At 35.6% G+C, this 25,185-nt stretch overlaps 2 protein-coding genes across 6 annotated transcripts in view; both read left to right on the forward strand.

The window, feature by feature from the left end:
* Positions 1-29: 29 nt before the first annotated feature.
* On the forward strand, positions 30-10,213 carry g3bp2a (G3BP stress granule assembly factor 2a). Of its 2 annotated transcripts, none has more exons than XM_051898508.1 (13): positions 30-65; positions 980-1,097; positions 1,189-1,270; positions 1,362-1,535; positions 3,125-3,215; positions 4,560-4,662; positions 4,836-5,022; positions 5,212-5,313; positions 5,445-5,547; positions 5,669-5,728; positions 5,862-5,987; positions 6,107-6,225; positions 7,786-10,213. In XM_051898508.1, the coding sequence occupies exons 1-13, from the start codon at positions 62-64 to the stop codon at positions 8,065-8,067; spliced, it is 1,551 nt and encodes a 516-aa protein (XP_051754468.1). In that variant the 5' UTR covers positions 30-61; the 3' UTR covers positions 8,068-10,213. The 2 variants fall into 2 exon arrangements, with proteins under 2 accessions (XP_051754468.1, XP_051754477.1); XM_051898517.1 differs by lacking the exon at positions 30-65 and adding an exon at positions 72-471.
* Positions 10,214-11,096: 883 nt separating this feature from the next.
* The window catches only part of uso1 (USO1 vesicle transport factor), a 28,586-nt gene continuing 14,497 nt past the window's right edge, over positions 11,097-25,185 (forward strand). For 2 of the 4 annotated variants that reach the window (XM_051898384.1, XM_051898403.1), the window contains exons 1-14: positions 11,097-11,353; positions 11,793-11,879; positions 14,694-14,758; positions 14,915-14,991; positions 15,258-15,269; positions 16,601-16,701; positions 16,809-16,911; positions 20,836-20,891; positions 20,982-21,102; positions 21,207-21,385; positions 22,172-22,312; positions 23,778-23,866; positions 23,964-24,118; positions 24,560-24,765. In XM_051898384.1, the coding sequence (XP_051754344.1) occupies positions 11,288-11,353; positions 11,793-11,879; positions 14,694-14,758; positions 14,915-14,991; positions 15,258-15,269; positions 16,601-16,701; positions 16,809-16,911; positions 20,836-20,891; positions 20,982-21,102; positions 21,207-21,385; positions 22,172-22,312; positions 23,778-23,866; positions 23,964-24,118; positions 24,560-24,765 (1,458 nt within the window). In that variant the 5' untranslated portion in view covers positions 11,097-11,287. The remainder of the gene's footprint in view (positions 11,354-11,792; positions 11,880-14,693; positions 14,759-14,914; positions 14,992-15,257; positions 15,270-16,600; positions 16,702-16,808; positions 16,912-20,835; positions 20,892-20,981; positions 21,103-21,206; positions 21,386-22,171; positions 22,313-23,777; positions 23,867-23,963; positions 24,119-24,559; positions 24,766-25,185) is intronic. The other 2 variants (XM_051898393.1, XM_051898413.1) reach the window with 1 other exon arrangement.

Here is a 25,185-nt window from a genome sequence, read left to right on the forward strand (position 1 = left end):
ATAATAATTGTAACACAAGGAAATGCTACGTAGTGCGTAAAATTGTAATATCCTCGATGAAATGGGTCAGTAAAGGCTGTGTGGTGAACTCTTAAAACCCTGTTCTCATATAGCTATCTAAGACTATTTATTTCGCGAATTTAACAGCAAATCTTGTCGATTCTAGTGTTGTTGACAGGGGTCGGAGGAATGCGTTGTAGGAACGTCATAATTGTGTTGTCGAGTGTAAGAAGCTGATTGGCTGTTGCCAGTGTGACGGGGGTTCTTGTCCCAGATCGCAGGGGTTAGACAATAAGGATCCAAACAGCAACATTTCCATTAATAACACAGCATAGATGGGATTTTTCTCTCTGTAATTTCAAGCAGCTGGCGCTAATACACATACAACTGTTATAATTATATGAGACGACTTAATAATTATTCTTATTTATTTAATAACTTAGATCAAATCAAATAAATCCCAGAAAAAAGGTAAGTGTCTCAAATATATAAATCCTAAAGCATTTCAGTTCATTTCGACCTGCTTCATTTCTCTCTGGGCTAACAGAATTCGATCAGATGTCAAATATATATATTTTATTATTGCGCATAGATAATGTTGATTGTGACGTTACTGACAGATATCAGAGAGTAAAGTTGAAAGATTTCTGTCTTCTTTTTTTTTTTAATGAATTTCATACAGCCCTCATGTAAGCACCATTATAATAAATTACATGAAGATATATTTAAAGCGTTCTTGGAACGTTAATGATAATACAAATAATATATATATATATATATATATATATATATATATATATATATATATATATATATATATATAAAAAATAAAAAAAAAAATAATGTTTTTAGGGTTTTATTTTTTTCTTTATTGTTATTATTATTCGTTTTTTTTTTGTATCTATTGTCTTATTTTTTATTTTTTTTTGATGATGATTGATGATGATGATTATCATTAACAATATTTTTCCCCCTTTAGATTCTGACTTTTTTAGCAAAGAAATGGTGATGGAGAAGCCCAGTCCCCTGCTGGTAGGGCGGGAGTTTGTGAGACAGTATTACACACTTCTCAACAAAGCGCCAGACTTTCTGCACAGGTATGCTCCATAAATTCATGATTTCATCACATTATATTTCATGGCATTTTCATTTGAAAAATAAAAATTGTTCAAAACTTGCATAATTCAGATTTTATGGACGAAACTCATCCTATGTCCATGGTGGACTGGATTCGAATGGAAAGCTTTCAGAAGCAGTCTATGGGCAAGCTGTAAGTCTTGTTAGTCATTTGTTCATGTATAATCTGTGATAATATTGGAATTATAAAGATATTCAGCAGCATCTTTTTTCCTCATCTATAGGAGATACATAAGAAGGTAATGTCCCTGCAATTCAGTGAGTGCCACACAAAAATCCGGCATGTGGATGCCCATGCCACTCTGAGTGATGGTGTGGTTGTCCAGGTCATGGGAGAACTTTCCAATAATGGACAGCCCATGAGGAAGTTCCTACAGACATTTGTGCTGGCCCCAGAGGTGTGTATAATAATAACATGCCATATGTAGTCATCGTTCAGCCAAATGCATTATACAATACCTATAAAAGGTATTGACCGCCTTAAAAGATTTGCAGCGTTAAAGCCCATAGAATTTATTTAGGATTTTTTTAAATTGATTGCTGCGAATAAATTTCTACAGATTTGTCAAAATGTATTGCTGTAAACACCAAATAAACATTTGTATAGGTATTCATCCCCAAGTTAATATTTTGTAGGTGTGCAATTATAGCATTTGTGTAGATAGATGCAGATTTGCACATCTGGCCACTGGAATTTTTCTTCACAGAACTGCTAAAGCTCAATCAGGTTGATTGGAGATCATGAGTGGAATAGCCTTTATTCAAATACACCCATATATTCTCAATTGGATTGAGATCTGGAGATCTGACTTGGCCACACCAGGATATTAAATGTGCAGTAAGCGATTTCTGAGAAACATTGTGACATGTTGTTTCTTTGGCTTTCCACTTTGGTGGGCTCATTGTCTTCCTTGAAAACAAATCTTGAAAAAGTCTAAGGTGGTGGTAAATACATTTTTTAAAGGTATTCTATGCCTTATAGCCGCCTGTAACAAATACAATATGGAAAGCACTTTTGTAAGATAATTGTGTTTGAAAATTTACTCAAGTTTGCTAATGTAAAGAAAAGTGGTCACATATTCAATTAGTTAAGAAGCACAATATTTATACACACCACCACATTTATACATTGTTATTTATGAGAGACCCTGAATTTGTTATAAAATGGCAAGTAAGTTTGTTTACACTGATAAGTTACAGACACCGGATTCAATCTGTTTACATTTATTTAAAGATGTCATGAAACGGACGTTGTGATTGTCTTTTCTTCCCTATTGTGATGTATATCTGAGTGAAACAGCTTCTCGAATGATACAAAATGTAGGGCGGAACTTGATTTTGTCTATCTGGAATTGATTGGATCGTTGTCATTTGCTACTGTCTTGATGTCATGTGAGTGACAGGTTGTCAGAGGGGAGAGGTTATTGTCCTGCCCTCAATCCAGTTCACATGTCATCAGAGAAGAGAAAAGATGTTGCAAAGGGGAGGGAATGTGAATTACAAAAAAAAGATGTGCATGCAGAATAAATCATTTATAATATATACTGTATGCTATAAAATATATACTGCAATATATAAAATAATGCCATAAAAAATATGGATTGTCAGTTTTTCATGGTGATTTAATGGAAATGACAAATATAAGCTTGATATAATAATGTGAAAACAACATGTGTTAAAAAGGAACAAGAACCCTTCAGTATATCATATGACATTAAACTAATAGACATATAATGTGACATATAAAAGTGACAAATAGTGGATTTGCCAAGAAAAAAACACAAGCTTCAAATCATATACTTTTCATCAATGTTTATTGTTAAGTATCTACTGTTAATTTTACCCCATGATGCTAAGAACAAACTTGTCCTTCTGTTTGCTAGTATGTTCAGAATATTTGACATTAATTATATTTACTTCACCTGTATAGCCAGTAGGTGAGCTAATCTGAAAGTTTTTTTTGTTTTTTTTTTTAATTGGTGTCTAGGGTTCTGTGGCAAATAAGTTTTATGTTCACAACGACATCTTCCGATATGAAGATGAGGTCTTTGGGGACTCGGAGGCTGAGCTTGATGAAGGTTAGTTGAGAACAAAAGATTGGTACATGTGTACCATTCATACATTACAGAATCTATAAAAAGACTATCGCCCCTCATATCTGAAAGTATTAGCGGTACATGTCGTGACATTGGTATTTCTGCCCAGTTGTTTTTGGCTAAGCTGCTCTAGCTTTGTTATGCTTGGAGTCGTTTTCTCCACTTTTACAATCAGCTTGGACCCCAATGATTTCCATTTGCAGCTACATTTATTATTCTATGAACTTTTTATGCATTTAGTGAAAATTCATCTTACTGTGTGTGCATAAATGATCTGTGGTTATTAATATTTTGTGTAGTTTTGAGATGGATGTGATATGCAGTTGCCTAGCAACTAGCGATTAAATTTGCAATATTCCAAACATCAGCCCTGCTACCCTATTTGAGCTAGAAACTTAAAATTTTAAATGAAAATCTCCACATCAGGAACAAATTAGCTTAAATTTAGCTCAAATAAGTACCCATAAGACCACACTTGAAAATGTTTTCATTATTTTATGAATTATACACACATTTTAGGTCAAACCTTTACAAATCTTTTGATGAATCTGAGATATTTTTTGTCTGTCTGGACATGATTTTTATGTGTTTTGCAAAACCACAATACTTTTGTTAGATACGCTTTAAAGTTTTTTTTGTCCCCATGAGGAAAACCACTTACAAATCATATTAAATGATGATTTTTGAAAATGTGAAACTGCAGAAAGTTTTCTGTGATAGGTAGGGTTAGGGGATAGAATAAATGGTTTATCCAGTATAAAATTCATTATGGCTATGGAAAGCCCCCATAAAACATGGAAACCCAGTGTGTGTGTGTGTGTTTCAAAAGTTGACTCTTAATTATTTAAAACTGACATTTATTACAAGCCATAGCAATGCAAAAATTGTTGCAGCATTTTTCACTGCCCTCATGCACAAAACGTCAGTTTAAACAGATTAGACAAATTACACTACATCTAAAAAAGCCACTTTAACAAGGATATTCCTTAACTCATCTCAAATTGTTTTTAACTATATACCATTTGGGATAGAGCTTTGTTTTTTGAAAGGATGCCAAGGATATACTGTAAACAGTCAAGCTCATTATAAACAAAAGTCAACCACACAAAACACTTGAGTTCTGTCGGGCATAAAAGACTCAATCACTATTGCAGAAGTCACCTATGAGCATTTCATTGGTAAATTCCTATCTCTTGCAGCTATATTTTATGAATTGGCTTTAGAGCTAGAGTAATTAAGATGTTGTAAAGCAAGGGGATGGTACTTGCTCATTCAGTTCTTTTTTCAATGATTTACCTTTTTTAAACATACATTTTGCTGCGACAGAGTCAGAAGAAGAGACAGATGAGCCAGAAGACAGGCAGCCATCACCCGAACCCCTCCAGGACAGCCCCAGTAATGCAAACTGTTATGAACCCCATCCTGTGAGGTAACCCACATTTCACTTTGAGCTCAAAAAATAAGCCTCCTTGGACTATAACTAGAGAATTCTTAGTTCAGTATGCTACTGCAGAGTAAATATCTTAAATTGTGAATCGCAGCTCTGTTTGAATTTTAAGAGTTGTCTAATGGTCTTTATCCTTCTCTTTTCACCTCTTTTAGCTGTAACAATGGTGTAGAAGAAGCTCATGAAGAAGCAGTTCTGGAGCTAGAATCGGAAGTTGCCCCAGAACCCAAGATTGAGGAGCCAAAGCTCAAGGCAGAAGAGAAGGTTGTAGAGGAGTTTGAGGAGAAGGCGCCGTCTCCTGTTCCTATGGAATCACCACCTAACATACAAGAACCACCTAAAGTAAATTTTGATGTTTAGTACCATTTCTAAAATGTAGGTCATTTAGGTTAAAAGGGTACTTTGATAATTTGATAAATAAATAACTTTAAGTATGCACTTATTTCAGTAAAAAAAATCTTGTAGTATTTTTTTTTTTTATTATTATTCCTGATAAGTTATTCTGGGGCACAATGCTCATGTCTCTGGCAGACTTCTTCTTGGGCCTCTGTGACCAGCAAAAATTTGCCTCTCAGTGGGACTGTTCCATCCTCTGGAGGTCAACCACATGTTGTTAAAGCATCAAACTCACAGGTAAACTACTTATGAATGCATTAATATCTTTTTTTTTTTTTTTTTTTCCTCATTTTAATATAATGCTGTTGACCCAGTAATACTTGAACCTTGTTTCATTTGCATGCTTTCTTGATTTTTACTGTTGTCAGCCCAGAGTTGAGACCAAGCCAGAGGTGTCATCCGCTACAATCCGTCCACGTGACCAGCGCATCCGTGACAGACCTTCAGTAACCTCAAGAGGGCCTAGATCTGGTATGATTTTTTTTGGTCTGGACCAAAAGAACCAGGAGTACTGAATTACAAGTGTGAACCCACCCTCATTAGTCACACTAATTACACAATTTTGATTGTTTTTTTTATTATGTATCATTAGATGGAATCTCATCTTCCGAATCTCAAACTGGGAAACCACATTTCAGCTTTGTAAATAAAGGTAAATATGCCTTTCTATTGTGAATATATTGTAGCTGTTTTGTTTGGGCAATGCTGCTGTTAATAGATAAAGAAAGATTGGGGTTGTTGGTGCCTGCATAGTCATAGCAGATGAAATCTTGGATGTTGCTTAGGAAGGGGTGATGAGTCAAGTGAAATGGACAGCAGAAGGGTTGTCAGGTATCCAGACAGTCATCAGCTGTTTGTTGGAAATCTCCCTCATGACATTGATGAGAGTGAACTTAAAGACTTCTTCATGAGTAAGTTGTTTTTGTTTGTTGTTTAAATAATCATGGTAACCATTGCATTGATCCTTGTTCTCTCATATTTATTAATCAATCATCTTCACATTTGATTGTTATTTGTCTCTCCCAACAAGCATTTGGAAATGTTGTTGAGTTACGGATCAACACCAAAAGCACTGGAGGAAAGATTCCCAACTTTGGCTTTGTTGTCTTTGATGATTCTGAGCCGGTGCAAAGAATTTTAGGAGTCAAAGTAAGAAAAGCCATTTTTGTTTTGGTAAATGTAGTTTTAAAAGTTTTTTTTTTGGGTGGGATGCATTGAATTTACATTTCTGGCCGTCACAACAAGACACATTTTATAATAATAAGACATCACAATTGTGTTTTGCCTGGTGACCTATAAAAGGTCAATATTTAAAAAAAATAAAATACTAAAAACTAAAATAAATAATTTTAAATGTTAGTGAATATAGACAATGATATCCAAGATTAAAATGCACAGTATAAGATATTTTTAATGATTTTAAGTGGATTTTAAGTGAGTAAATAGGATAAATGAGCTGGTATAAATGTATGTCCGGTCTGTCCTCTGCAGTCAAGGAGGATATTATCAAAATCGTTCAATCTTGTCAATTGAATTCTTGCAAAACACTGTGAGACAGGTACTGTCCAGAATGTACACTGGTCAAAGAAGACTAGTGAGCGTTTTGACATGAGGTTGAACATCACCTCAATATGACTGTTTCAAAATAACTTCCAAAGTCTTGGATGATACGTACACTTGTAAGGAACCTCCAGTTTCATTTTGCACTGCAAGGCGAGTATGGAGGATCTGTCTGGATATTGTCTGTCTGGTTTCCAAACAGCACACGCAACAAAAGCTTGCAGCAAAGGCATTACTTAACAGTTAAATTGAAGTATAACTTAAAAAAAACTCTCAAAAATTACACATGACACATTGTGCAAAACTTATTGAGCAATGCCCAGACTGGCTGCTGTAAAAAAAAAAAAAAAAGCAGAAGATATTTTAGTCGACATCAGGGTTATTATTGTTAACGAAAACATACTTGAAATGAAATAAATGTTAACTAAAATAAAATTAATATATATACATACTTATTTTATTTCAGCTAGTTTCCAAGGCAACATTTCTTATTTTCATTTAGTTTTTGTAGTAAAATAAATAAAAAAAAATATATATATATATATATATATATATATATATATATATATATAAATATATGACATTTAAAAAAAATACAAAAAACAACACAATTACTAAAACCTTTAACTAAAATTAAAATGAAAGCTATAATATAAAAATCAAATTCAAAATATTAACAAAAACAATAATAGTATGTCAATGATAACAAATAACACTGGTCAATGTATGCTTTATTTCCTGTGAGCTTTTAGTTTTTCTGTGCATTTTTTTTTTTTTTTTTTTTGCATGGTAAAATAAAAAATGTTCCATGATAAGCCGTAATTTGCCTTTTTTGCCAAATAATTTTGTCAGTTAAATACCTTAAACAAGTTTAGTGTTTTCTTCTCCACATATATTCATGGTTTAATCAAACTTGTAGGGTCATTAAAAGCAAATATTGTGCAAATATCCCTTCTGGACATCACTTTTGGCCACTACTGTGTATATATATCCATGATCAGTTCATTTGTTAAATGAAAAAAAAAAATGCTGAATGGTACTGATATATCGTGCATCCCTACTTTTCTTTGTAATACATTTCTTCAGGTGTAAAGATGTGTTATTGAGAGAATATTTTATAACTGTCTCCACATGTCATTTTGTGGTTAGCCGATCATGTTCCGTGGTGAGGTACGTCTGAACGTGGAGGAGAAAAAGACGAGGGCAATGCGTGAGCGGGAAACCCGTAGTGGAGGTGGAGAAGATCGTCGGGATGCAAGACGTAGTGATCGTGGTCCAGGAGGGCCGCGTGGCATTGCTGGAAGCAGCATGATGCGAGACCGTGATGGCAGAGGCCCACCTTCACGTGTTGCTACCATACCTAAACCAAGCGTCGCTTCTGGGAGGGGCATGGCTTCAAGTGAGGGCCGTTTTACTGCTCAGAGGCGTTGAGAGGATCTCCCCTTGTAGTTCGGAAGTAGTACAATGTTCATTTATTATGATATTGAGAAGTCTATGTAAAAACATATACATACTTCAGTTTTTGTTTTTTATTTCCTTACTCCTTATGTTGTACACTTGCATTTTTGCCTTCGGAATGTCAGCTGTTTCATGTGAAACAGATCAACAACTTGAACAACCTAATGACTCAAAACACACGATTCACTTTAAATTGGAATTGTGCTGCAGATCCTCTGGTTTGTCATTTATAAATGGTAACAATTACAAACTTTCTGGGGAAACAAGTCAGGTGTTTTCAGTGCCACTAGTATTTCTGACATTTCGTACTAGATTACCTTCCAGTTGCTAATGGTGTAAAATTTGCAGATTGAAAGATGGCCTATTCAATTTTTTTCAGGCTACATATTATTTAGGAAATTACACTAATCAGCTCATTGATAAGATAAAGGCTACCTGTAGGCGTAATTGCGAATTAACAGTATTTCATTTAACTGTATTGAACTGTCATGAAAGAAGAAAAAGAAAGGCTTTAATTCTGTGATCTGAAAGACAGTGAGAGTGGAGACAAGATTGTGTCCTCTCCTGTTCTGTTTATGTTTATGTATTTTTTTTTTTTAATGTACAGATTTGACAGCATTTTATGTTCTGGTTTTGCCTGAATAAGTGAATGGAGCAGCAATAGAAGAAATTGTAAAGTGGAAAGGTACCAGGATTTTTGTGTAAATGTGTTTTGGATTTATGCTGAATGTTTTTCTTAAGGCAGAGTCACTTTATCAAATTTCATTTTTCCCCCAGTTTTCATAACTTTAATCAAATTTTGTGACACGAGTTTCAGTTTACATCCTAGCCATTGTTCTTTTTTAAAATTAAAACATGACAGTATTTATACAGGGTACAGAGAAACCTTGCTGGTGTATTTCTGACTTTCCCAAACTGACTAGTTTTGCATTCATTTTTTAAATTGAAATATAATTATTAATAGCATTTTAAATAGCACTGATTAGAAAAATAGTTTGTCAAAATGCTTATTGTAAATCTGTTTTTCCAAACACACATGAGTTGTAAGAGACTTCATTAATGTACATTTTGTACTTTTTTTATGCCTTTTTGGGGGGAAGCATTTTCTGCTGTGGGTTTTTTTTATATATATATATAGATCTATTTGATTGATATCCATACCCATTTTCGCCTTGGTCATAATGAGGAACATGTGAATCCCATTCTTCATGAATTGGAGGAACCATAAGTACAGTAGGCACTGTTTTCATTTTGCAGTGTTACTCAGTCTAAAATTTGCACTGATTTTGTAAGTACAGTTTGATGTAGCGCTATTTTTGATGTTTAACGTCTTCCGTGTCAGGTAGATTGCACTATTTGCAGTATTTCTAGGACAATCCTCATCAGGGACATTGCATTACTTCTTTTTTTTCTTTCTTTTTTCTCTTCCATTTTTTTGGGGACGACTTGGTTCTCTATAAAAAGAGATTTTGGTTGCAGATTCATTTACTTTTGGAAGATTTTGGAAGAAAGTATGCCAATAAGTCCTGCCTAGAGCCTTCTTTGCCCATCCGCTCTACCTAGTTCTTACGTGTTCTGAGTTTGGGACCTGGAACGTTTTAATTACTGTGTAAATAAATGCCACAATGGCCTTTCTATTTAGACTTCAAGCACTTCGATCAGCCAAATACTTTGAACGTTTGGATTACAAGAGAGAAAAAGAAGACATTACACCATAGGGCTTGGTCAAATAACTGTGCTTTTCAACCCAAAATATGCATCAGACTTTGATTTGTTTCATTTGTTCATATCATTTAATCAGGTTCTTTTAACCGTCTAATCTTAATGTGAAATATTTTCTTTGGCTTCTTGCAGTTATTGTGACATTTATAGATGCTCTGTTTATAGATGTAGTTTATTTTGGTGGAACAAGAACATGGTTTTGTATTAGCAGGTGGTTGCCAAATTATTTTCTTTGGACTGCATATTTGTATGAGTAAAACATGTTGCAACTGGGTGTTTATTTATTACTGTTTTTTTTTTTTTTTTTTTTTTTTTTATATTTTTATTTCATTTTCATTAAATTTCATTGTGTTAGACTTGACATACAATAAACAGAAATCTGTGCTGTTCAGTGCAAGATCTTGCAACCCTTGCAGTCTGTTTATATACTCATAAAAGAAAGATGAATAAGCATGGTGTTTTTAATGCTTTTTGCAACAAATAGCAGATTTGGCAAATTTAGAAACATTAAGACAATAAAATATTCTAAGTGGGTTACAATACATGAAATTCTGAAATGAATTAAAGTGTATTATATTAATTTTGAAGTAGGTATTACACCATGGCATTATACAAGCCATTTTTAGTTTTTTTTTTTTTAAGTAGTTCAAATATATATCAACAGCTTTCTTGATAATAATATAATAATGTGTTTTCTTTGAAAAATTAAATTTATGAATGCAAAATTGTGCAAGGAGTAGTAATAATAAAATAATTATAAATGTAATAATTTAAATTGGTCTATTTTCAAAGGGTCACCAAAGTTTTTTTTTTTTGTTTTTTTTTTTTGGGGCTAATACAGAAGTTTGAGGCGAAATGTGTTTTTTCCCTCTTTTTCTATTTTACAAGATTAGAAGTCAATCCAAAACACTTTGTGATGAATACAATTCCAAAATAAGAGGATAATTGTTTCTTCAATGTGATAACAAAAGGAGCAATTGGATGAAATACTATCTTTAAACTTTGCACTTTTATAATTTTATGGGTAACAAATATGAGTAAAGAAACTTTAACGACTTTGTTGAGCAGAAATTTTGTAGAGAAGCCACTCTATCACTAAATGTATTATTCTTAAAACTTATACAGTCAGGTAAAGCGAGCTGTGTTCAGAACTTTCAGTAGTCCTTTTTTATTATTTGAAAAACTACTACACATGAAAGAATAGATTAATCAGAATAGTGTTTATGTGTAACTGTCCCTTTAAGAGGCCGTCATTGACGCTGTGGTCAGCCACGTATCGCCACGTCTCTACGCATGCGCGTCCGTGTCAGTTCCGGGCTGGGTGCTGGTGTGTTGAGAGATCAACATCAGGCAGCTGCTGCTTTTAATGACATTTACTCTGCCTTTCCTGGGGAATGTCTTTAGTTTAACCGACATTTAATCTGTCAGGACATCAACGTTTAAAATATTACTAAAGCGGACACATAGAAAGATGAATTTCCTCAGGGGAGTAATGGGGGGGCAACCAACAGGCCCACAGCCGACTGGAGCAGAAACAGTGAGTTTATTTACTGCATAAACAAATCAATATATTTGTGAAGAAATAAAATGAATACGGTTCATAAACAGCTGAAAACAACTGCTTATCAAGTCAATGACAAACATTAGATTATGCTTACAGATCAGTAGTTGATATACTGCACATAGAAATATGAATATAAATAGATATATATATGAACCAGGTAGTGTTTCGAAACATTTCTAAATGACACTTCCATATCAGACAGTGTTTATGATTGAACCCTGATGTAAAATGAGACTAGGTTAAATGGCATATGCTCAGTTACACTGTATGATGTTTGGTTTGTTACCAATGTAGTCTTTGAATAGTGTTATTTTCACCATAGTGATGTTTCCAACAAATGTTTCTGTAGGGCTAATTTAACTTAGCTTTGACTAGGCATTTACCAACCATTCTTGTGTGTCTTTCTGTTCAGATTCAGAAGTTGTGTGACCGTGTGGCTTCATCTACCCTGTTGGAGGATCGAAGAGATGCTGTCCGTGCCCTCAAATCTCTGTCCAAGGTGACCGGCTATTAATACTTGTCATGTTGATGTTTGTAATTGAGGTGTTGTGGATGTTGTAATTATACACTGCCATTTAAAAGTTTGGGGTCAGTAAGTTAATGCTTTTATTTAGCAAGGATACATAATAATGACATTAAAAGATTTCTATGTCAAATAAATTATGCTCTGCTGAACTTTCTATTCATCAAAGAATCATGACTTTTAAAAAAAAAACCCACGTTTAATAATAAGAAATGTTACTTGAGCATCAAATCAGAATGATTTCTGAAGGATCATGTGACACAGTAATGGCTGCTAAAAATTTAGCTTTGCCATCACAGGAATAAATTACTTTTTAAACCATATTCAAATAGAAAACAGTTATTTTAAATTATAATAATATTTCATAATATTGCTGTTTTTACTGTACAGTATCTCACAGAAGTGAGTACACCCCTCACATTTTTGTAAATATTTTATTATATCTTTTCATGTGACAGCACTGAAGAAATGACACTTTGCTACAATTAAAAGTAGTGAGTGTACAGCTTGTATAACAGTGTACATTTGCTGTCCCCTCAAAATAACTCAACATACAGCCATTAATGTCTAAACTGCTGGCCACAAAAGTGAGTACACCCCTAAGTGAAAATGTCCAAATTGGGCCCAAAGTGTCAATATTTTTTGTGGCCACCATTGTTTTCCAGCACTGCCTTAACCCTCTTGGGCATGGAGTTCACCAGAGCTTCACAGGTTGCCAATGGAGTCCTCTTCCACTCCTCCATGACAACATCACGGAGCTGGTGGGTGTTAGAGACCTTGCGCTCCTCCACCTTCTGTTTGAGGATGCCCCACAGATGCTCAATAGGGTTTAGGTCTGGAGACATGCTTGGCCAGTCCTTCACTTTTACCCTCAGCTTCTTTAGCAACGCAGTGTTCGTCGTGGAGGTGTGTTTGGGGTCGTTATCATGTTAGAATACTGTCCTGCGGCCCAGTCTCCGAAGGGAGGGGATCGTGCTCTGCTCATTCACGGTTCCCTCAATGAACTGTAGTTCCCCAGTGCCGGCAGTGCTCATGCAGCCCCAGACCATGACACTCCCACCACCATGCTTGACTGTAGGCAAGACACACTTGTCTTTGTATTCCTCACCTGGTTGCCGCCACACAGGCTTGACACCATCTGAACCAATTAAGTTTATCTTTGTCTCATCAGACAACAGGACATGGTTCCAGTAATCCATGTCCTTAGTCTGCTTGTCTTCAGCAAACTGTTTGCAGGCTTTCTTGTGCATCTTCTTTAGAAGAGGCTTCCTTCTGGGACAAAAGCCATGCAGACCAATTTGATGCAGTGTGCAGCATATGGTCTGAGCACTGACAGGCTGACCCCCCCCCCATCCCTTCAACCTCTGCAGCAATGCTGGCAGCACTCATATGTCTATTTCCCAAACACAACCTCTGGATGTGACGCTGAGCACGTGCACTCAACTTCTTTGGTCGACCATGGCGAGGCCTGTTCTGAGTGGAACCTCTGTTAAACCGCTGTATGGTCTTGGCCACCGTGCTGCAGCTCAGTTTCAGGGTCTTGGCAATCTTCTTATAGCCTACGCCATCATTATGTAGAGCAACAATTCTTTTTTTCAGATCCTCAGATAGTTCTTTGCCATGAGGTGCCATGTTGAACTTCCAGTGACCAGTATTAAAGAGTGAGAGTGATAACACCAAATTTAACACAACTGCTCCCCATTCACACCTGAGACCTTGTAACACTAACGAGTCACATGACACCAGGGAGAGAAAATGGCTAATTGGGCCCAATTTGGACATTTTCACTTGGGGATGTACTCACTTTTGTGGCCAGCGGTTTAGACATTAATGGCTGTGTGTTGAGTTATTTTGAGGGGACAGCAAATTTACACTGTAATACAAGCTGTACACTCACTACAGTGTAAAGCAGTGAAAGTGTAATTTCTTCAGTGTTGTCACATGAAAAGATATAAGAAAATATTTACAAAAATGTGAGGGGTGTACTCACTTCTGTGAGATGCTTTATTTAAAAATGCAGCCTTGGTGAGCATAAGAAACCTCTTTTGCAATCATTCTTACAGACTCCATATTTTTGAATGACAGTATATATGCTCAATAATATTGAAGCTTGGTGTAATTGAGCAATAAGGTACAAGAGGTCATGCTATATAGTGATTAGAACCACAGTTAAAGGCCATTGTTTGCCACGATGCACAACAACCTCTTTATCCATGCCTATATTCAGTATAGTACATGTGTTGAGCATCTTACTGCTTTTAATATGTTTGTACACAGTTTTTTTTTTTAAGCAAATGCATGGTGAAATGATGAAGTGGTGTCATTCTGCTAGAAGATATAGTCCCTATAGAATGTTGCTATGCAACTAAAATAACAATCCACTATGGGAGTTGCACAGTGATATGGTGAACAGGTGTTATTTTGTGGATTATTGCATGTTTTATAATAAGCCTGTACACATTGGGCACTGCTCATAATGCATAGGTGATATTAGAGTAAATAGAATATCAAAAAAGATGGAATACAGTCCATGCTGTGTTTGTTTCACTGTTAAAAACATGCCTTAAAGGTGATGTGAGTAGTTTTGGTGAAAATACTTCCCGATAAGCCATCATTAGCTGATTTGAAATAACAAATTGGAGAGAGTGTTCGGAAACAAAATATTTCACATCTGTCCCAGAAGGTAAATTTAAGAGAAATTTCATATATTTTTTTTTTGTATGTTTTGACAAAGTATATACATTACTCATTTGTTTGTGGAACATGTGTCAAGTAGATTTTTAATTACAGAAATATCGTATGGAGGTTGGAACAATGGCGATGGACCATTTGGTTCGTATACTGCAGACTGACCGGTACGTTACAAATTTTGGTCAAAAAAAAAATATGGCATTAATAGTAAAGATCTTGTTGTGTTTTGTTGATATGATGTGAAAGGGCTTTGGGTCATTTACCACATATTGTGACTTGTCTTTGGTGATTTTTTTTTTTTTTTTTTTTTTTTGAAACAGGTCAGACACTGAAATCCTTGGTTATGCTTTGGACACTTTGTACAATATTGTTTGCAATGATGAAGAGGAAGAACCAGGTATGTTTATATTCTTAATTTAGTCTGGTTCAGATATTATCACGTTGGGACTTTATTTGAATTGTTTCAATGTCCATGAGTGTCTTGGGCTAATTCAGGTCTTATTCTTTGACTCCAAATGAGTAGTTTTCTTTAAATTGTTCTTACAGTCTGTAAACTTTATTTCAGCCTTTTCCTAGTCTCCCTCTTGCAGTTTATGTTTGATGAGCTGGGAAATATTGTATATCTGATCCTCCTCCTTTTTCTTTCCATGTTTAATCCACCAGATGAATCTGAAGGTAAAGCACTTTTTTGTGCATGATGCTGTCTAACCTTTAGCCCACCCATGCTTTGAAATCCCCATTGAATACATCCACTGCATTTGACACAGCAACTGACACAGAGAATTACACAGTGATCTGAACCTAAATCATTTTGCTAATTTCATAAAGCAGCAAATTTTAAATGCCTATATTACAGCGTAATGACACTAGCAGTTTTGTTCTTCTAACAGGAGTTCAGTTAAATTGAGAAGTCTGTTTTTGAACAATCTCAAGTGTTAAAATCTTGTTTAGATGTCCAAATGAAAAGATTGAGTTCAGTGTATAACAACTCCAGATGTTGTATGCTGATTGTGCTGCTGGTCAGTAGATAAGAAATTATCTCCCCCCCCCCCCAATGATCAATTTGATCAATGCCTAATTTAGATTTGTTAAATTAGTTGCTTCAGATCTGGTAACAGACTGTTGATCATTATGTTTGCATGGTAGGTCAATCAACGTTTGAGCGACTGCATATTTTGCATATGTGCTACTGCATATTTTAGTTGTTGTTCATGGACTTCCAAGTTAATGGTAATATTAATTTTCATGTACAAGAATTAATAATGTCTACTAATAAACAATAATAATTTAACAGTGATTAACAATTATTTAAAAAATAATTGGATTTAGTGTATGTTTTAGTTTCTTTTTTAAGTTAATAGTTTTTTTTAGGTAATGTTTGAGTTATTTATTTTTTAAAAAAGCCCCATGAAATAAAAATAAAATTTCACTTTTAAACACAGGAAAGAAACTGCCCTCATCAAACTATTTTTTTTTTTTTTTTTTTTTTTTTTGTGTCTGTTAAGGCTTAATATGAAGTTTTGTCAAGAATTGTCCTAATATTAATAACATTTAGTGTAAAAAAAAAAAAAAGAAAAAAAAAAAGTTTGCTCTGTGTGGGGGAGGTTAAGCTATAACTGGTTTTGTGGTTTCTTATTTTGCTTTATGTATTTATTTGTATGTATTTTTTGCTTTTCACCCTTTCCACTGTCCAATTTCCAAACCTATGGGTTGATGTGCTTTTTTCTGTCCCTCTTTGTATTAATACAGTTCTTGTCAGCAGACACATTCCACTGCTCTTCTGTCTGGAGGCTTAATAACATATGTACTGAAAATAGTTCATTTTCTGGCTCTTTGCAATTTTAGTGTAATACGATTTGGCACAAAGTATCTCCTCCTTCCTAGTATTAGTTTCCATATCTTTCTATCTATCTCCCTGTTTTCCCTGCATTATCTGTGTTAAAAAAATCAAATAGAAGTAAAGACAACAAAAAATATCTTTCTCTGCATCTCATTTTCTCTTTCAGAGGAGAACCAGCAAAAGCAGGAGGATGATTTGGGAGCTTTGTTCACTGACAAGTTTGTCCAGGAACCAGAAAATGTCACTCTGCTCCTCACACTGTTGGAGGTAAGCTTGAACTGTCAACTATACTGATAGATTTTTTTGTCATCTTGTTGCTTTCCATATTTCCTTAACATATTCCTGATGTTGTGTGACTGTTTTCCATGTTGTAGGAGTTTGACTTCCATGTCCGCTGGCCAGGTGTTAAGCTCCTAACTGCTCTTTTGAAAAACCAGTGTGCTCAGGTCCAAGGCATCATCCTGGTCAGCCCAATGGGTGAGTCAAAAAAATCTCTTTTTCTCTTGTAATTATCTGATTGTTTAGAACTACACAGACAGTACAGACTATTTGGTAGTCTGATTTTTTTTTTTTTTTTTTTTTTTTCTTCTACCTTGTTATATATCATCATATTTTACACATCAGTGTGCTTTTTAGTTTTCAATATGAAATTAAAGACCAGCTGAGATATCTAAAAAAAAATAAAAATAAAATAAGACTCATTTCTGTTTCTGTTAACTCATATGAGACAAATGTGAACAAGTGGACTAATACAATTAAGAATGATGACCTACACATTCTCCTTAAATTTACACTGGTCTCAGTTATAAATAGAAATACTGAAACAAAAAGCACCATATTTTAGGGCACCACATAAATTCACTTATCTTCAAGTTAGGGATAGCTCACTTAAAAATTATAATTCTGTGATCATTTACTCGCCCTCACAGTATTCTAAACCTATATGACTTTCTTTATTTTGTTAAACACATAAGTGTGAGAATTTTCATTTTTGAGTGAACTATCACTTTAAAAGGTGATCTCCTGATAAAGAAGTTTTAGAACCAAAGAATTTTACATTTACATTTAGCATACACTTTTATCTAAAGCGATTTACAAATGAGAACAATAGAAGCAATCAAACCAACAATAGGGCAACAAAGTAAATAAATAAATAAATAAGTAGTCCCAGTTTGTCCAGCACATTACACGTAGCAAGTTTTTTTATATATATATATATAATATAATATAAATTATTATATGAATAGAATAGAATAGTAAGTGTTGACAATTGAAAGTGAGTAGCATAACAAAACTCCAGCACGCTTTTAGTTAATATGTGGCTTGCAGGGTAGGTTTTTTTTTTTTTCCATTTGCACTGATTGGAGTATGTCCAGAGTGACAGCCGTGTCATATGAGTGCTATACTTGTATAGTGGGTATAGAAAAGAATCACCCCCCTTTAAAATAATCACATTTTGTTGCTTTGCAGCCTGAAATGAAGACGGACACAGTTTTTGTTTTATCCAGCTGTATTTACTCAGTGCAACTTATAACATCCAAGTAAAAGCTATAACACCAACATGTCAGAAAAAATTAAAAATATTAAAAAACAGAATCACCAAGTTGGAAAAAGGATCCCCCCCCCCCCCCCCCCCCCTTCTAAAAATGACTTGTAAACTCAATCAGGTGCAGCTAATCACCTTCTCAATGGCACACAAAGCCATTTGACTTTCAGCTATGATCAGCTGTGGTCATTTTGATTAGCTCAGCATGAAAAGAGCTTTCCTGCATGGAGCATTTCAGTCCTTGGTAGTACAGCTGATGCAAACAATCAACTATGGGTGGCAACGCACTGTCAAAAGATCTTCGGGATAAAGTTGTGGACAGGCACAAGTCAAGAGATGGATACAAAAAAATTTCAAAGGTTTTATCAATGCCTAGAAGCACAGTAAAGTCTATCATAAAGAAGTGGAAGGTATTTGGTACAACACAGACCCTCCCTGGATCAGGACGTCACTCCAAACTGGATGAAAGAGCCAGGAGGAAACTGGTCAGAGAGGCTACCAAGAGGCCTACAGCAACTCTGAAGCAGTTGCAGGAATTTGACAAAGAGTGGTCATTGTGTGCATGTGACAACAATATCACAAATTTTCCACAAATGTGGCTTGTATGGGAGGGTTGCAAGAAAAAAGCCACTCCTCAAGAAAGGCCACATGCACTCACATCTGAGCTTTGCCAAAATGCACCTTGAAGATTCTGAGGCCACGTGGAAAAAGGTGTTATGGTCAGATGAGACTAAAATTGAATTATTTGGCCTCAACTCCAAATGGTATGTCTGGCGGAAATCCAATACAGCTCACCATCCAAATAACACCATTCCTACAGTAAAGCACGGAGGTGGTAATGTCCTGTTATGGGGGTGATTCTTTGCAGCAGGGACTGGAGCACTTGTCAGGATAAAAGGAAAAATGGATGGGGCAAAATACCGTCAAATTCTTGAGGAAAATCTGCTGCCCTCTTCCAGAAAGTTGTCAATGGGAAGAAGGTTTACCTTCCAAAAAACAATGACCCAAAGCACACAGCAAAACTGACCACACAGTGTTTGAAGGACAAAAAGTTGAATGTCCTTGCATGGCCTAGTCAGAGCCCAAACTTAAACCCCATTGAAAATCTGTGGAATGACTGCAGTCCACAAACAGTCACCATCAAATTTAACTGAACTTGAGCAGTTCTGCAAAGAAGAGTGGGCAAATATTGCAAAGTCTAGATGTGCAAAGTTAGTAGAGACATATCCCAACAGACTAAAGGCTGTAATTAAAGCAAAAGATGGTTCAACAAAATACTGACACAAGGGGGTGATCCTTTTTCCAACTCAGTGATTCTGTTTTTTTTTATTTTTTCTGACATGTTGGTGTTATATCTTTTACTTGGATGTTATAAGTTGCACTGAGTAAATACAGCTGGATAAAACAAAAACTGTGTCCGTCTTCATTTCAGGCTGCAAAGCAACAAAATGTGATTATTTTAAAGGGGGGTGATTCTTTTCTATACCCACTGTATATTCTGGATTCTTTGTGGAGCAGATTCAGCAAGTTTCTGGAAACATTCCTCAGAGATTTTGGTCCATATTGATAGCAGCACGCAGTTGCTGCAGATTTATCGGCTGCACATCCATGATGCGAATCTCCTGTTCCACTACATCCCAAAAGTGCTCTATTGGATTGAGATCTGGTGACTGTGGAGGCCATTTGAGTATAGTGAACTCATTGTCATTTTTAAGATGATTTGAATTTTGCACGTTATCCTGCTGAAAGTAGTTTGATGTGGTCATAAAGGGCAGGCAGGCTATTGTGTTTAAACAATGCTCAATTGGTACTACAGAGCCAAAAGTGTGCCAAGAAAATATTCCCCACACCATTACACCACCAGCAGAAGCCTAAACCGTTGATACAAGGTAGGATTGATCCATGCTTTCATGTTCTGAGACTACCATCTGAATGTTGCAGCCGAAATCGAGACTCATCTGATCAGACAACATCTTTCCAATCTTCTCTTGTCCAATTTTGGGTGAGCCCATGCAAATTGTAGCCTCAGTTTCCTGGTTGTATCTGACAGGAGTGACCGATGTGATTTTCTGCTGCTGTAGCCCATCTGCTTCAAGTTTGATGTGCTGTGCATTCAGAGATGCTCTTCTGTATACCTCGGTTGTAATGAGTGGTTATTTGAGTTACTGTTGCCTTTCTATCAGCTCGAACCAGTCTTGCCATTCTCTTCTGACCTCTTGCATCAACAAGGCATTTTCGTGCACAGAAGTGCCACCAACTGGATTTTTTTTCTCTTTTCCGGGCCATTCTTTGAAAATCCCAGTAGGTCAGCAGTTTCTCAGAACATCCATGCCATGTTCAAAAAACAACATTCTGATGCTCAGTTTGAACTTCAGCAGATCTTCTTGACCAACAATTTCCACAAAATATTAAGCAGAACAATTGTTTTAACATTGATAATAAGAAGAAATGTTTCTTGACCACCATATCAGCATATTAGAATGGTTTCTGAAGGATCATATGACACTGAGTAATGACTGCTGAAAATTCTGTTTTGCCATTACAGGAATAAATTACATTTTAAAACATTTTAGAAAACCGTTCTTTTAAATAGTTAACCTGTTAGCGTTCCACTGGTACGCATACCTTTCAAAAGAGACCTTAGGAATGCTAAGGAGTTAAAGTGTTATGAGAACTTACTGTATTTCTATTCCTTACTCCCTTTTTTCATTTGTGTCAAATTAAATATGGTGTCTACTGTCACTTAGGTCAAAATCTGTGCTGCCTGGTGACTTCAGCTCCACGTTCAGAGCTATCATTCTTTAAAGCTGTTAAATATCTAGTTTCTAATATTGATATGTTTTCTCACTCGGCAGGAGTGTCTAGGTTAATGGATCTCCTTGCTGACTCCAGAGAAGTTATTCGTAATGATGTAAGTGTTATTGCTCTACATTAACGTGAGTGCTCATACAGGAAGTCTCTGTTGAAATTAAATTAATCCATTTTACTTTTTTCCATTAAGGGTCTCCTACTACTGCAGCAGCTAACCAAAGGCAACGCAGCAATTCAGAAAATTGTGGCTTTTGAAAATGCATTTGAGAGACTTCTTGACATCATCACAGAGGAGGGTTCTAGTGATGGAGGTATGCAGTTAATAAACCCATTTTAATTTTTAATGTACAAAAGGACACCCTTGAATTTCCAAAGATGGAAGGATTGTGCATTAACCTCCCTATTCACCTCACAGGTATTGTGGTAGAGGACTGTCTCCTATTGTTGCTCAACCTCCTAAAGAACAATAGCTCCAACCAGAATTTCTTTAAAGAAGGCTCCTATATACAAAAAATGAAGCCGTGGTTTGAGGTTGGGGATGACAACTCTGGCTGGTCAGCACAGAAGGTCACCAACCTCCATCTAATGCTGCAGGTCTGATATGAATAATCCATTTAATGTTTTGCTTAGTGTCACAATACACACAAAAACATCAGTAAGATTGGAATGAAAACATTTACAGTAAATTGTATGTTATACAGATAAAATGAATAGTTTTAGTTCATTATTATTATTATTATTATTATTATTATTATTATTATTATTGGTAAGACTTTACAATAAGATTTATTTATTAACATTATTTATTTATTACCTATATTAGTTTACATGAACTAACAATGAACAATACTTCTACAGCATTTATTAATCTTAGTCAATGGTAATTTCACCATTTACACTATTAAAATCCAAAGTTGTATTTGTTAACATTTGTTAATGCACAATGAACTAACATGAACAAACAATGAAAAATAGATTTTTACTAACTAAAATTAAAAAAAGATTAATAAATGCTTAAAAAAAAATCACTCATTCTTAGTTCATTTTAACTAATATTAATAAATGAGGCCTTCCTATAACAATCTTCTTCTTGTTCTTGTTCTTCTTCTTGTTCTTCTTCTTGTTCTTCTTCTTCTTCTTGTTCTTGTTCTTCTTCTTCTTCTTGTTCTTCTTGTTCTTCTTCTTCTTCTTGTTCTTCTTCTTCTTCTTCTTCTTCTTCTTCTTGTTCTTCTTCTTCTTCTTGTTCTTCTTGTTCTTGTTCTTCTTCTTCTTCTTCTTGTTCTTCTTCTTCTTCTTCTTCTTCTTCTTCTTCTTCTTGTTGTTCTTCTTCTTCTTGTTCTTCTTCTTCTTCTTCTTCTTCTTCTTCTTCTTCTTCTTCAGCTGGTGCGAGTGATGGTTTGTCCAGTGAACTCTCCAGGGGCTACAGCCAGCTGTCAAAAGGCCATGTTCCAGTGTGGTCTCCTGCAGCAGTTGTGCACCATCCTCATGGCCACAGGTGTTCCTGCAGACATCCTCACAGAGGTCAGATTACTCTCAGAATCTTATTCTCATTGACCTTGTTGGCTTGTTCACACTAAAGGCCTGTGTTCCGCTCCATATAGCACACAGTTGAGCACACAAGCCATTCAAAGTATATTACACTGACCATGAGCACAGATGGGTGCGTGTGATGATGGACTTTGTTTCTGAGCACTCAAATCACCTGCTAATGCGCACAAGTTTAGGCTAACACAAAAATCCATCAGCGGACTGTGTTAATGAGGAAAATTACATCACACGGACTGTCCAAGAGACAAATCGCGTCACATGCATCAGAAACACTTTTATTTTGAAAGCACTGAGAACAGCAGCGTCTGAGCTCCCATTCTCCGTCTTCATTAGCTTACTGTCTCTGTTTAACAGTTCTGTCTAATAAATTATCAGATAGAGCTGTTAAACAATGAAAGTAAAAGGTATACAAAAAAATATTAAAGCATTTGCTTTTCTAATATTATTAGTAAGGCAAACGCTATAATACTTTCTCATCTACCGTCAGCATGCAGCAAATATGCTCGCCAAGATGGATATTTTGAAATAATTGTGTATATCTGAGCGTTCAAGAGCATTATGCTGCTAAAGAGAACTGAATTCAGGATCGCATGCTGTCTTAGAGAGGTGGCTTTCTGTGCGTGAGCTTCAGGTGTGTCTGTCGGAGTAATGCATTGAGATCTTTTCCGTGGCTTATTGTGCTTAATAACTCTGTTTAAAATCAAGAACGTCCCGCACTTTATTTTCTCATTCATGCATGTTTTTTTTGTGAAAACCGAAACATCAGACACAAATGCTTTGCTTATGAAGGACATATGCAACATTTTTATTAATATAGCCTATAATAAGAGTACTTTGTTTACAAATAAAACAGTATATTTTGTGTATGATAGGCCTATTTTAAAAAAAATCGATTCTGTTGTTTTTATGCATCGATGCTGAATCATTCACATCAGTATCGCAATGCACATAAAATTGATTATATTCCACAGCTCTATATAATTGACAAGAACAGAGGCAAAATTTCCAGTTTTCTCTCTACTGTTATCATTCTTGCTGCTCTCAATTGTTCAAGCCACTTGACACGATGCCTGTGTCATTACTATAGCAACCAGTGTAGATCACTAAATATCGAGACCACTGCTCAAAGAAGTGGATCCCTATCGAGCCATTGCAAAGTGGTCATTCACACAGAACACGTTTTTGCATTGAAAAAGGTAAGACACGAGCAGTGGAATGGAAAAATTGCTAGGTTAACTTGAATGTGTGTTTTTAGAATGCCGTGTCATGGACACAATAGTTAAAGAACACCATCTAGCGCCTATACTGGTGCATCATTCAGTTGATAAATTTCGCGGAATTGCATCATGTACGCAAACCTGATGATTCTTTACTTATGCATAGCAATGATGTACCACTGAAATGTTTAAATTTTTTCCTATTTGTCTTTCTTGTACAGACCATCAATACTGTGTCAGAGGTCATACGTGGATCTGAAGTGAATCAGGACTACTTCGCATCTGTTAACGCACCTTCCAATCCACCAAGGTCTGGTTTGTCCTTTGTACTGTTTTTGAAACAATAATCAAAAAATTATTTTCTGGTAAAGAGTTGAAAATATAAACATGTTGGCTGTTTTCTCCAGGCCTGCAATTGTAGTTCTTCTCATGTCAATGGTGAACGAGAGACAGCCATTTGTTCTCCGCTGTGCTGTACTTTACTGCTTCCAATGCTTCCTGTACAAGAACCATAAAGGACAAGGGGAGATTGTAGCCACACTGCTGCCCTCCACTATAGATGGTAAGGATTTCCCCGACTAGTCGCTTAGTTCTGCCATTAGTTGATGCCGACTATTCATGGCTTATATGACTGCAGTTGCACTTATTTTATATATGGCGACAGCAAGAGCACAATTTTTCTGTCCAAAAATTGTGTCCCAATGTAGCTGTGTCATTTTCTTTGTATAGTCACCTGTAATAACCAAATATATTTAGAATTGCATGAAAAATAAAACTAAAACACTTTGTTACCTTTTTTTGTATTGTTATATTTTAAAATATTTGTGGCCATATATTTACGCGCAAGCACTGTGGACATCTGAGATGGTTATTTTGCTATTTTTGTTTGAATTCACTTTCATTCAACTTAAATGTTGTTGTTTTGTTTTGTTTGTTTGTTTGTTTGTTTTTTGTCCTTTTGTCATTTGGGTACATTGCAAAACCCTGTCTCTCTGTCCCTCAGCTAACTCTATCTCAGCGGGACAGCTGTTATGTGGAGGTCTGTTCTCAGCAGACTCTCTGTCAAACTGGTGTGCCGCTGTGGCTCTAGCTCATGCGCTACAGGATAACCTCACCCAGAAAGAGCAGCTACTGCGAGTCCAGTTGGCCACCAGTCTGGGCAAGCCACCCGTTTCCCTTCTGCAGCAGTGCACCAACATACTGTCCCAGGTACCCTTTCTCAAACTTATAATGTGTGTTTAGTCAACATTTTGGGTTTAAGACTCTGGGCTCATTGACATTAGTCAGGGGTATTGAACCTTTTGGGGTTTTTAATGTTTTGCCTCAGTAATTCTACCGTATCTGCCTTTTTTGCACACTGTCTGTTGAAAAGACAAGAATATGTTGCGTTTTGGTTGCTGGTAGGGGTGTGCGATAGGTATGATATAGTTAAGCAATATCATGCAAGCAAGATTACTATTTTTCCCGAACATCAGCATAATTGCATGTTTATTAAAATTTTGTATGAAATCATTATCACAATATGTTTAAATTATAAGCTACGTTTTAGACACCACATTGTCAATATTTTCTGTTTTTGCTCTGTTTTTTGCAAAATGTTTTTTTTTTTTTCCCAAATCGGATAAACGA

Source organism: Ctenopharyngodon idella, chromosome 1 (genome assembly GCF_019924925.1).
Source record: "Ctenopharyngodon idella isolate HZGC_01 chromosome 1, HZGC01, whole genome shotgun sequence".
Classification (NCBI taxonomy): Eukaryota; Metazoa; Chordata; class Actinopteri; order Cypriniformes; family Xenocyprididae; genus Ctenopharyngodon; species Ctenopharyngodon idella.

What these genes read in the sequence shown, in the direction of transcription:
- g3bp2a (XM_051898508.1), top strand. An exon ending in CATTTGTGCTGGCCCCAGAG is followed by an intron (nt 1,536 to 3,124) that starts GTGTGTATAATA and finishes ATTGGTGTCTAG; the next exon opens with GGTTCTGTGGCAAATAAGTT. An exon ending in GGAGGCTGAGCTTGATGAAG is followed by an intron (nt 3,216 to 4,559) that starts GTTAGTTGAGAA and finishes TTGCTGCGACAG; the next exon opens with AGTCAGAAGAAGAGACAGAT.